This window comes from Alosa sapidissima, chromosome 16, assembly GCF_018492685.1.
Source record: "Alosa sapidissima isolate fAloSap1 chromosome 16, fAloSap1.pri, whole genome shotgun sequence".
NCBI classification, from domain to species: Eukaryota; Metazoa; Chordata; class Actinopteri; order Clupeiformes; family Clupeidae; genus Alosa; species Alosa sapidissima.
The window spans coordinates 22,810,179-22,823,940 of NC_055972.1; the positions used below are offsets into that span (position 1 = coordinate 22,810,179).

At 39.7% G+C, this 13,762-nt stretch overlaps 1 protein-coding gene across 2 annotated transcripts in view; it reads right to left on the reverse strand.

Annotated features, from left to right (window-relative positions):
* The window catches only part of ddx43 (DEAD (Asp-Glu-Ala-Asp) box polypeptide 43), a 30,202-nt gene that overhangs the window by 11,734 nt on the left and 4,706 nt on the right, over positions 1-13,762 (reverse strand). For both annotated transcript variants that reach the window (XM_042065295.1, XM_042065294.1), the window contains 4 exons: positions 10,763-10,919; positions 5,815-5,933; positions 5,243-5,353; positions 839-980 (listed from right to left, as the gene is read on the reverse strand). In XM_042065295.1, coding sequence (XP_041921229.1) covers positions 839-980; positions 5,243-5,353; positions 5,815-5,933; positions 10,763-10,919 — 529 coding nt within the window. The remainder of the gene's footprint in view (positions 1-838; positions 981-5,242; positions 5,354-5,814; positions 5,934-10,762; positions 10,920-13,762) is intronic.

A 13,762-nucleotide genomic window follows, 5' to 3' on the forward strand; every position in this document is an offset into this window, starting at 1 on the left:
TTAGCATTTAAATTATATGAAACATTAAACATTCGGCCTGCCGGCCAATTTTCAAAACTCAATGTGACCCGAGCCAAAAAGTTTGCCTGCTGTAGAGTGTGTAGGGCAACTGTTCCATGGGGTAATATGTTCTACCACCTCAAAACCAAACATGTCACTGAATACTAGCATTGTCAAGTTTTTCTTTTTAAAAGCCTCTGCAGCTAGTGTGCTTGAATTTTATTTAACGGCAACATTATGTTGTATAATAACAGTTTCGCACAATAAATGTTCTCAAAACTACATACTACGTTTCTTTCTTTTAAAAAAAAAAAAAAAAAAAAAGAGGTAGCAGTTTGGCTTTCCTTGAGGTCTCTGCAACAAGTTCTGAAATGGTTCTATTATAATTTTTATATCGCAATATATATCGTTATCGCAAGAGGCTGATATATACATCGCATAATGGATTTTAGGCCATATCGCCCATCCCTAAGGGACAGTTTTATGTGCCGAGGTGATTTAATCTCAAACTGGCAGCTTTCTCTAGTGTCTGCATGTACAATTACATTTAGATAGCAATAATTGTTAGCACTAAGTATCTGTGAAAAAAAGTATGCAACGTTTCAAAGCCAAATGTGCAAATGGATCTTGGTTGATTTTTATTTAGTGAGTTTTTCCCTCAAACAAAATTATTTCTATGGTGTAAACTTAGATAGTTAAATCACTAAGTATTCATACTACAATACAGCAAATCTCTTGCATGGCAACGAGTGTCTAATGACCACCATAACAGACATTTCCCCCCCATCCTTTTTATGTAGTATAAAAGACTCATCACCCCACTGTCTCTAGCACTCACAAGATAGGTGATGGTGCGCAGGTTGATCAGGTTGTTCATCTGCAGATCATTGAGCCGGCCTGGGGTGGCGATGACTATGTCCACACCGCTGGTCACCATCTTGATCTGGGCCCTGCGGTCTCCACCGCCATAGATACAGATACTGAGGAGTGGATTCAACACAGACACATGAAGGCACAGGGTACAACTGTTGCCGATAAGAAGCCAGAGTCTTTACAACAACAAGGGGATTACTTCTTAAGTGAGACTGCGGATAACAGATCCATCAAATAAAACAATTCGCATCTCTATTCATGTACCTTGAAGTTAAAAATGTGCTGAACGTTGATACAGTTCTATATTGAATAGAATAATGTAAACATGTCTAACTCTTAATCTCACAAGTGTAGAATTCTGCACTGATCAAACAGGTCATCTTAATATGTTAAGCAACTACATGGAAAGCTGCATAGGCAGTGCATGCAAGTCACATACATTATGTTATTTTATCACCCGGAGAGAAGAAATACTCTTTTCTGATTGGCTGGCGGGGTGGCTTTTAATTCTGAATAACGGGACACCTATGAAGTAGATCTGGTAAAAAAAGTTTAATCGGCGTTCCATATCAATGCTTATGAATGATAACCAAAGATTCTAGAGCGGAGCGCTCTAGTATCTTTGACGATAACAACGATAGTAGGACGACGGTTGAGCCTGGAGGCAGGCTTCGCAACAATGGAATCAACTGTAAATAAGCTAACTGTCCATGCTATCGCTGTTATAGGGTCAATGAAAGTTGTACAACAAGCTGAAATAGTGAGCTTTTTAAACGGAACCGCGTGTTTCCTTTGCTTTACAGTGGCAACCGGGTGATGAGCAGGATAACGGCCATTGAGGTGTGTGGACTCGGGCGGAGGCAACTCTGTCTCTTTCTTTGCCCCTCGCCCTCGTCCATTAATTCCGTATAACAGGACACCTCGGCGGCCGTTATCCCTTACATAAGCAGCCTCTGTTGCTTTGGCGGGCTCCAGACTAACTTGTTGCATTGGTTGCACTAGTGCGCCTAACGCCTAACACGGTTCTAATATGGCACCGGTGCTGACGCAAATGGTAGTAACTGCATCGAATAACAACATAGTTTTCGGTGCCTCATTCCGGTGCCACTTAAATCAGGTTTTTTTTTAAATAAGGCATCACTGCACATCATGCGCCATCTCTAACGTCTTGTGACTTGGATCCGGTGCCACTCCAGTGCCCTCATGGAGTGGAAAAGGATCCCTCATAAAACCTAAGTTAATCATGTAGCTGTATAGCCTTTTTTTTCTCTGTTAGATGCTTATATGTATTTTAAAAACATAGAAGTGCTAATACCACAATAGTCACGTTAGCAAACTTTGACAGTATGTAGGATTTTTTTTAAAGGATTGTCGTTTCTTTGTCAAATGTAGGCCTATTGTGTTGAACACATAGTGTTTGTTTCACATAACTTTCATTTTGTTGGCGGTTAATTAATAGTAAAGTGTTTTGACGTATTGATGTAACGCATTGATCAATTGGGCAAATACTGATACTGTAGCATTTTTCGCCATATAAGAATTTCATATTTTGTAGCCCCCGACAATGTGCTGCGGACCCCACTTTGAGAACCAATGCTTTAGGCTACAGCGGTGGCAAATGACATATTATACGAATATACTAACTCAAAATGATTTTTACTTTATTATTTAGAGATGGTTTTAACAGCCAAAATTGTGTTTCTTAATAGCAGGAAAAAAAATTAAAGGAAAACTTAAAAATGCGTCACCTGTCTGGAAGTGCTTGCTATCTAACTTTATACTCTAGAGTCAATATACCAAGAAAAAAAAAAACAATAAATAAATAAATAAAATTAGATAAACAAGAAAATAAAATCACTCAACAAATAACTATTCTTTGCTGAATATGTGAACTCAAACTAATGTTAAGGCTCGCTCTTTCATGACAGTCAAGACTGTCTCTTTCTTGCCTACAACGGCATGCAGACAGGCCTACATCTGTTATCATGAGATGCCAACCAGTAGGCTAGAAATGGAGATGTGATGTTGGGTGACATGAAGATGACGGAGTTGTCATATAATTGGATACATTTTAACTTCTTGCCAAACGGCATGATAGGCACATAATGCATGGTGTTTTAATGTCCTTTCCACTTGTAGGGCCTTTAAGCATTAAACCACAAAACTGAGCTGAAGTTTGAGACATGACCAAGGCCGTAGCCAGGATTCAAATACCGAGATCAGGGGTGTTGATAGAAATGTTGCCCCCCAAGAAATACTATGGGGGTCCGGGGGCAAGGAAGAAAAATTTGAAAAATAACCCCTTAAATGATGAATATTGTGGAAACTAATAGATAAATTGACATAAATATAATTTATACATTATAGCATAAATCACACTTACAAATACAGCCTATTAGGCATTTATAAAAGAGCAAAGTAGCCTATATATGCCTATAAAAGACTCAACCATAGAGGGCTGTAATGTAAAGGCTATCATGATCATTTTGCCTTATGACATTTGTTCTGTTTATACCATGTTTTGATTATAACTTAAACCAACATACTTTTCCACAATATTTTACTTTTTTAGATGCACCTGTATATTTCAAGAGCCTTTTCTCCAATTGGTTTTGAGGATATTTATACTGATCTCTGCTCCATCTTTAATTAAGAATGCTCTGCTTCTCCTCATCACAGTTGTACCTTCTGACACAGTGAGTGTCACATCTTGACTCTTACTCACTTGTGAGGGCCCTTTGCCTATTATTTCCCTCTCTTCTCCTAACTCTTTCTCCTCATTTCCACCTTTCTGCCTGATTTCCCTTCTCCTGTCTCCTGTGTAAATAACTGACCAATAATCAATATCATGCTTAGATAATATCCATATAAATATCTACTATTATCTCCTATCTAGTAGCTGCAACTGAATTTCAGCATAACATTTTGAGTAGGCCTTGAAGTCAGCCTTTGTTCAGGTCTGACGATTATTTATTTTGGACAATGGATTTGTGGGTATTGAAGTTTATTTGAGCTGCATGAGACTCTGTGTTGCGTTCATTAATTAGGACATAGCTCCGCGATAGCAGTCAACTCTACTTTCGTTTTGACAGATCAGAGGCATCTACAACTACGTGTTGCGTGACGGTGCGTTAATGCAAGGATAATTGTCTTGTCAGCTATTTTTAGTCAAATAATAAATAAATAAAACGAAATTTGAAGAAAGAAAGGTGACCTCTATGGTAGATACGGCCATACATGACTAGTGCGGTTTTGCATTCACATACCAAGTTTCGTCTCCCTCTTCAACCTAACTTTCTCCTTGCCTTCCAATGATTGGAGCTAAGTAGCCTATTCAATAATATGTTAGCTTTAATGGCGACCTAGCTAGCAATGCATCTGTATGACCCCACATGATTTCTGTTCAGCAGTCCGAAATAGGCTAGCTGTTTTCTAACCAACGCTCATGAACAGCAACCTCACTTCATGTTGATGGTTATCTCCGACTGTGCAGGGGAGCGTTGTCACGCATGAAAACAGACTGGCAGACTGGGCAGATCCGCCACACACGCAGAGGCGCAAGCGAGGACCATGGCGGAGAAGTTTTAATTTTAAACTCTCCGACTTTCTGCATAGGCTAAGCTAACTATTCCGTCAGATATCTATTTGTGTCAAAAGAAACACAGTCCATGTGCCAACTGGGACCCGGGTTCGAGCTCGGTCCAGATAATTTCCCATCTCTCTCCCACGGACTTCCTGTCACTCTCTCTACTGCCCTGTCCGATTACAGGCATAAAAAGCCCAAAAACACACGTGCACATATGTACTTTTAGATCACAAACACTGTCATTGATGACTGTCAGCTGTAACCCCTTATGAAAAAGAACTAGGCTAAATTATTTCTAGATGGATAGATACTTTATTGATCCCCAAGGGGAAATTCAAGTCAATAGAATATCAATCAATCAGTACTTTATTGCGCTCATGCTGATATCGCACTGCACTACAATTGAGGATAAAATGTCAAGGAACTAATCATTTTTGCCTGGTCACTTTGTTGTTACCAATTTTAGCTCCAGCCTAGCATAGATCATTGAATCGGATCAGACCATTAGCATCTCGCCTGCTAGCATCACGTTTAAAAGTGACTTAAGATTTCCGGTAATTTTCCTATTTAAAACTTGTGTCCTCTCAAGTTAAAAAGTGTAATAAGACCAACGGAAAATTAAACGTGGCAATTTTCTAGGCTGATTTGACATGGAACTATACTCTCATTCCAGCGTAATAATCAACAATGATATCATTCTATCTGAAAGGGAAATCCTATACAGTAGTTTTATGCAACCAAAACAGCAATTACAAACAGTTGGACAGCAACAGAGCAGGATACCTCTTGAAGCCTTTGTAGCTGTACTTGTTACATTCAGTCTCAATCTGAAGGGCCAGCTCTCGAGTTGGTGTCAGCACCAACATGCCAGGCCCATCACGTTTGTCCCTTGACCTAGAAATACAGACCCATGCAGGCAGGCAGGCAGACAGGCAAGCAAGCAAGCAAGCAAGCACACACACACACAAACACAGGGTGGAAATTAAAATTTGAAAATATACACATCTACCAGCCACTGGCATATTTATGGTCAATTTCACTAGCCACTCAATATTAAATTATTACTTTGTGTCTAAAATCTATCAGCCACCCCCACACACACACACACACAAAGTAAGGCATCATGTTGAGTAAAGATGCACTGGTAGATTTAACTACCCAAGAATGAACATATTTTAGTCTTAGTGTTTTCATCAGTGAGTTGAAATTCACATCAAACCAAACTGTACTGTACTGTTACTGTATGATCTCAGCAGAGTGTGGGTTGGCGCTGAGGTTTTTCCCCTTCCATCATAGCAGTTCCAGTTAGAGTACATCTACCCTGCTGAAAAAGTATATTCATCACCTATACCTACAGCGGCTGTTGATCCATGTGGATGAATCCTGGCAGGAGGTAGGCCAGAGTCTTCCCCGTGCCTGTCTGGGCTATTCCGATCAAGTCCAAACCTTTCAAGACTATGGGCCACGCCTGGGACTACAGTGAAGAAAGAATACAGTATGTAAAACAATAAGGGAAAGAATACACGTCAAGGAGAAATACAAGAAATACAAAATGTGGCATGATGGGCAAGAAAATTGCTGCATGGTCCCTTTACAAAGATTTTTGATAAAAACAATATGATCCACTTGTTTACCATACCGTAATACTAGAAGCGTCACGTTTTCATTTCATTTTTTGATTTTAAAGTCACGATTCGATTATCTATCATTGTTACATTATATTATATTACTATTTCTGCATTTCTTATGTAGTTTACTTTTTTTTTGCCTTATTTCCATTTCTGTTTTTTTTTTTTTTTTTTTGGGGGGGGGGGGGGGGGGGGGGGGGGGGGGGGAGTGGTTTGAAAAACGCTTTTTTATTTTGAAACCTTTCTTATCGCGAACTAGTAAACAGAACAGACATTAGACATAGATGTGAACATAGTTAAAACACAGAATGATGATTTAATTGTTTCAGCACACTACCAATGGTTAGTGTTCATGGAATATTACACTTATCAATGTGCATTTCACGCCTTAAAGGAACCGTATGTAAGATTGTGGCCAAAACTGGTACTGCAATCACTTTCAAATTACTGTAGAGCGGTGTATCCCCTCCCCCTCCCCCCTGAATGGCAGAGCTGGCAACCCGGATGCCGAAATACTACTGACTTTGTGATTAGTAGATAGGTGGAGGGTGGCGCATCAGGGAAAAACACAACATGACAACATCAACATAAGTTGAGGGCTGCAACTTCACTTTTTAAATGACAATATCCTGGCAAGACTACTGTTGTCAGTGATATAAGTATTTGAAATGAACATGATTTCTTAATGTCTAGTGACATATCAGGGCCATTTTATGATTAATTATGACCGCCGCTAGCGAAGCGGTCATATAGGGATTGTCAAAGGTTTTTTTCCCCATGAAAATCCAACATGAAATTTGGTGGGTATGTAGCCCCACTAGACTTTTACGGAAAAATTAAGTTTCGTCCCTAAAAGCAGTTTTTCCCTAAATAACTACCTGAACCGTGGCACCGAGGATGAAGAATCTTTTATGGTATGTTGGTCTCAAGGGCCCACATCAATCTGGCCCATAATCACTCATTTATGATTTGCACCCCCCCCGGTAAAAAATTAAAATGCAATATTATTCTGCTTTAATCGCCCCTATCTTCAGAACTGCACCAAATTGTATGTGTATGATTGACCTGGCATTCTCTGGGGGTATGCCAGGTTTCGTAGTATTTCATCCATGGGGGGGGTCTAAAAAAAATTAGGTTATGTGTACATTTAGTGACTGTACACACATTGGCTTGTAGATGGCGATGCACACATATACACATGCACACACACACAGGCACCCACATCCTATCGGTATTAGAACGGCCGATATATAATTACAAATTCAGTAGGATTAAAAGAAAGCCAAATATTCATCATCATCATCATCATCATGGCTGCATTTCCAGTATTGGCGATAAGTAGTCGTTTGTCCACTGGATGGCACATCGTTGCAGTGAGACGTAATTTTGTTGGAAGTTAAAAGTAGGTTGGAAAAACAATGGACGCTTCCTACAGGACTGTAGTTTACCGCAGAGAACGTCTAATAAGGATAGGACGATGTTCACATGAAATGTAATTCCCATTTCTTCTTGAAGCCGAAATAAATCTGAGGATGTTTATCGGACATGCTTGGTTTTTACTGCAGGTACGTTAATCTTATAATACCAATAAGGACCTAGGTAATGTTACCGTTAGCGTTGGTTGAGTGATGGAGGCCAATTTGATTGATTGCATTTGTAGAAAACTATAAATGCGGTTATACCAAGCAAATTGATAGCAGCACTGTAATTGTATCTTTCGACTGTCATTTGTTGCACATGCTACAAAAATCATTCTGTGCAATGTAAGATTTACCAACGTTACACCGGTCTGATACAGTTTTGCCTATACATGCGTGAGACTGAGACGCCTGTTTATTTTGTTTTAAGTGCGTGCAGGGTGTGAGAGGGGAATCGATGTGCTTTGATTACAGCTTGGTAGTTGTAGTCTGTGAAATTAAAAAGCACGTGTGTGTGAAGTATCCAAACAATGACACCTTAATTTCATTATGGCTGCTTTAGCAACACACCTTAAGCTACTGTGTAGTGGGTCCTATTTGGAAGTGGCTACTTCTTTCGCGCTTTCCTTGACTCATGGAGCTGCGTGGTTTCCAAAGGTGATTTTATTTGTGTCGCCAGCATAGCCTATTGACAATTTATGTTGTAAATAGGCCTACCTTATAAACCTACCTGTAGCTTAGGAAAGCTAACAGCTTTCTATTAGGATCTAGTTTGTTAGTTACAGTTTTGTCATACCTCCCTGATGCATTTAGAATAGCCAGAGCGTGGATATCTAAATTGGAAAATTAAACAATATCAGTGAACCCAGCCTGATCTGCCCGCTATTTATTTTTTGATTTCTTAAAAGATTGAGCTTGGTCTGGTGAAAGCCAGACTAGCCATGGACCTCAGTTACACAATGCAAGGGAACATGAATCAGCCTATATTTGCACAAACAATAACAGACAACAGCTTTTCAACTTTGGCCAGTTAAAATGTGTATGAACAGTCTAGCGACGCATTTCATCAAGGCCCATTTGGACATGTCAGTTATTTGCACCACTGGTTAGATGTAAAACAGCATTTCGTTTCAGACTACTGTTACTTAATTTGTGCATTGACAATAAAGTATTACATGAACTAAAGATGACTAAAATTCTATGTAGAAGAAGAAACATTCACAAAAAATCCATCCATCCAAAAATGACCTTTGTTTTTGATAGCTGTTGAAAACGGCATGGAACTGACAGATGTTTTTGTTTATAAATAAATAAATAAATAAAATAAAATAAAATAAATAGCATTATGCTGATACCTTTTGCTTTTCCCAAATACAATGTAGCCTACAGGTGTAAGTGACCTTTCATCAATCCAGTTGCAATGGATGAACTGTGATGAACTGCCCTACTTGTGATTGTTTAGAGATTAAAGGTTTTATAACAATGCTACATCTTCTTTGGCTATTCTACAATCTATTCACCTTTTCAGCACCAGTAGGCTACTTTCTGTGCAGCCGCACACACACACTCAGGCATGCCAAACAAGCATACACAAAAGTTTCAAGAGTGGGGGATGGAGGAAAATATGGAGACAAATTGAAGTGTGATTTATTTTCGCGGAACGGATGTACAGGACTGAGCGGCGGTCATATTTTGTACCGCTATGCGGTACATCTAGTTGAAATACATTTCTTACATACGGTTCCTTTAAAGTAATTTTGGACTGTAACTAGAACTTTTCATTTGCTAAGTTGAGTAAGTTAGTGTTAACTGATGTGAATGAATGACAAAAAATGACTCCTTCACATGTCGAGGGGGGGAAATCTTTCACTCCACACAGCATGCAAATGCCACCCCACTGCTATCCACCCACGCAGGTTGTTAGCAAACCGACAACAGCAGCCAATTAAACCATCTTCAAACCCACAAGCAGAATTTTAAAAGCACGTTTTCAGCAAAGGACCGAACAGCAGCACTGACAGTGCGTGGCAATGCACACAGGAAACTGTCTGGGTGACTACTGCAGGGGCGGGTGAGATCATGTGAGCAGTAAGCCATAGACCCAACTCCATCCTCCTCTTCAACGAGGATTAGTCACCCACACTCGCCAACAATCCACAACTATGGATTACAGTAAATTCGGAGGACAGTTCCTGGAACTAAAACCGCTCCTCCTGGGCCACTGCGAATAAGGTTTATGCAGAACATCAGAAGGCTGCACCGGGAAACAGGTCTAATCACATCTGCTTATCGAGATGATTCTGACAGCAATTCAGCTATCGTCAACTAAAATACTGTTAACCTGCATTTTAAATTCGGTTTTATCGTCTTCGAAGATAACAAAAAAAAAGAAAGAGAAAAAAAAAAAAAATCAACCATCAACATGTTTTAAATATATGTATAGCGTTTTGGAAACAAACTCTTCATATGGTTATTTGTTACCGTGTTTGTTGTAATTTTAGTTGTTGCAACGTTATTACTTGACAAGCAGCTGCGATTAGACCTGTTTTTCTGGTGTAGCCTTCTGAGGTTTGGCATAAACCCTACAAAAGGGTGTTTCCAGGGGACCTGTGAATATACGGGAAATACGGTTCTTTCCCTTGACATCATTTGCCCTAATTTCAAACACCTAATCATTTCATATGTTCAACAACACACTCATTTCATCAAAAACAGCAAAGTTTATTACATATATTTCAATTACTGGAGACGTGAACACAAATCAACCTAGTTATTTTGCAAAAAGCCAATGTGCATCACCTGCCCCACCTTTCATGTATCTCTGTACAGATAGGAAACATGCTGACACGGGGTGGTGGGGGGGGGGGGGGGGGGGGGGAGTTTATGAAATGGTGTGTGTATGGGGTGGGTGTGTGTGTGGGGGGAGGAGGCAAGGAGTGGCTCTTTGCACACCTGCATAGCACATAACAATGCAGTCTAGGCGTGGGAGCTTCTCACATCACTGTGTATACCTGAATGGGAGTTGGTTTGGCGGATGTACATTACCTGCCCAACCTTTCATGCATCTTTGTACAACTAGGAAACATGCGGATATAAGTGTTTGTCATACTTAATCTGGGACACAAAGATGACGAGGCAAGGAGTCGGTGTGTATGGGGTGGGTGTGAGTGAGGAGGCAAGAAGTGGCTCTTTGCATACCTGCATAGTACATAACAATGCAGTCTAGGAGTGGGAGCTTCTCACATCACTGTGAATACCTGTATGGGAGTTGGTTTGGTGAATCCCACCCGGACTATATTTTCCATGATCCCAGGATAATGCAGAAAGGCCTCCTCAAAAGTGCAGACTGGATTTGGGATAGGCCTTTTCTCTTCCTCCTTCAGATCATCCACGAAAATACTATTGTTTTCTTTCCTACAACGGAAGGCAGATGGGAAAGTTTGGGAATTCCTGCAGGTGTAGTTTTACTGCACTTCTTCATACAAACAAACACAAAATGGGGAAGTGGACAGACATTCTGATTATTCCATTGCAGCCATACAACTTAAAACAAATAATTCATAATATGTTTTAAATTCACAAATTAAAGAAACAAATTCACAAACTCACAGCAAGAAACAAATACAATGCACACAAACACCTCAATCTCTAGTGTCTAGTCCAGGGGTGTCCAAACCAAGGGCCACATTATATTTAAATGATACAAAACGTTATATATAAAACATTTTGTATAATTTAAATGACAAAGTAATTTTGTTGTAGAAAATGTATTTCTTAAGAAATACCGTTAATTTGATGCTGTTTAATTAATTTATAAATGGTGCACCGTCACATTAAGACTCTTTTAAGGCTAGTGCTGTGCCTATGGCTGTGCCCTCTCAGTTTATAAAAATGGTCAGTACTGGAATGGAACAGGAACTACTGTTGCCATCGCGATTTCCTTTTAAACGTTTCTTATAAAAAGGAGATATCAATTATCAACAATGACAAGCCAGCTGGAACCTGCCGCGCTCTCTCCCTCTCCTGCACGCTCAAATGCATTCCCAATTAAATGGAGTAGCATAATGTAGTTAGATCTGCTGCAATGGAGATACTATGCATGTCGATGTAACAAGCCGTTTTGACATTGACAATGTAAACGTTCTCTAAGAAGAGTGTAAAGCAGTTTGCAGTAGCCTAAAGTTAACCACAACGTCGTCTATCGCTGGAAAAAAATAGCGAGCGGCCTATGATAACCTAATTGACCTGTCGCTAAGTCCCGCCCCCCATTGTTACCGTGTGAAAACTCGGACAAACAAACCAGACTTGATTAGAAATGCATTGTGGACAATGGCAGCTGACAGTATATGAAAGCAGGCTTTGAGGACGTTTTGATCGATAAAAGGATTTACTTTCCTCCAGAAGCTATAAAAAGGGACTTAATTATGCTATGGAGGGGTGTATTCAAAACTTTAGAATACATACAAGGTGACAAGCAGTTGTGGCGAGTAGCCGTGCAAATCATAGTGCAAAAACCACTGATGTTAATGCTAGCTAGCTAGCTAGCGGAAGATTGATACTAAGATATGTTAGGTTACATTAATATTGATGTAGTAAGAATATAGTAGTTGGTTAATGAGCATTTTCATCTTGGGATTTAACAGGGAACCTGTGCCCACGTTGTTGGCTTAGTAGCCTACATTACGTCGAGCTGTTGCAAACGCGAGAGACGTCCTGTAGGCTACTGTTGATGAAACTAGATGTACCGCATAGCGGTACAAAATATGACCGCCGCTAAGTCCTGTACATCCATTTCGCAAAAAGAAATAACACTTCAATTTGTCTCCATATCTTACTCCATCCCCCACTCTTGAAACTTTTGTGTAGGCCTATGCTTGCTTGTGTGTGTGCGGCTGCACAGAAAGTAGCCTACTGGTGCTGAAAAGGTGAATAGATTGTAGAATAGCCAAAGATGATGTAGCATTGTTATAAAACCTTTAATCTCTAAACAATCACAAGTAGGGCGGTTCATCACAGTTCATCCATTGCAACTGGATTGATGAAAGGTCACTTACACCTGTAGGCTACATTGTATTTGGGAAAAGCAAAAGGTATCAGCATAATGTTATTTATTTATTTATAAACAAAAACATCTCTCAGTTCCATGCCGTTTTCAACAGCTATCAAAAACAAAGGTCATTTTTGGATGGATGGATTTTTTGTGAATGTTTCTTCATCTACATAAGATTTTAGTCATCTTTAGTTCATGTGATACTTTATTGTCAATGCACAAATTAAGTAACAGTAGTCTGAAACGTTATTGTTAATGCACAAATTAAGTAACAGTAGTCTGAAACGAAATGCTGTTTTACATCTAATCAGTGGTGCAAATAACTGACATGTCCAAATGGGCCTTGATGAAATGCGTCGCTAGACTGTTCATACACATTTTAACGGGCCAAAGTTGAAGAGCTGTTGTCCGTTATTGTTCGTGCAAATATAGGCTGATTCATGTTCCTTTGCATTGTGTAACTGAGGTCCATGGCTAATCTGGCTTTCACCAGACCAAGCTCAATCTTTTAAGAAATCAAAAAATAAATAGCGGGTAGATCAGGCTGGGTTCACCCAGCCTAGTCCATAGGCACCCGATATTGTTTAATTTTCCGATTGAGATATCCACGCTCTGGCTATTCTAAATGCAAAAAAGCATCAGGGAGTTATGACAAAACTGTAACTAACAAACGAGATCCTAATAGAAAGCTGTTAGCTTCCCTAAGCTACAGGTAGGCTTATAAGGTAGGCCTATTTACAACATAAATTGTCAATAGGCTATGCTGGCGACACAAATAAAATCTCCTTTGGAAACCAATGGCTCACGCCTTACAGTATCAAGCGGATTTAAACTGCCATATCGTGGCGAAAAGTTGTAATAAAATTCACGCAGCTCCATGAGTCAAGGAAAGCGCGAATGAAGTAGCCACTTCTAAATGGGACCCACTACACAGTAGCTTAAGGTGTGTTGCTAAAGCAGCCATAATGAAATGAAGGTGTCATTGTTTGGATACTTCACACACACGTGCTTTTTAATTTCACAGACTACAACTACCAAGCTGGAATCAAAGCACATCGATTCCCCTCTCACACCCTGCACACACTTCAAACAAAATAAAGAGGCGTCTCAGTCTCACGCATGTATAGGCAAAACTGTATCAGACCGGTGTAACGTTGGTAAATCTTACATTGCACAGAATGATTTTTGTAGCACGTACAACAAATGA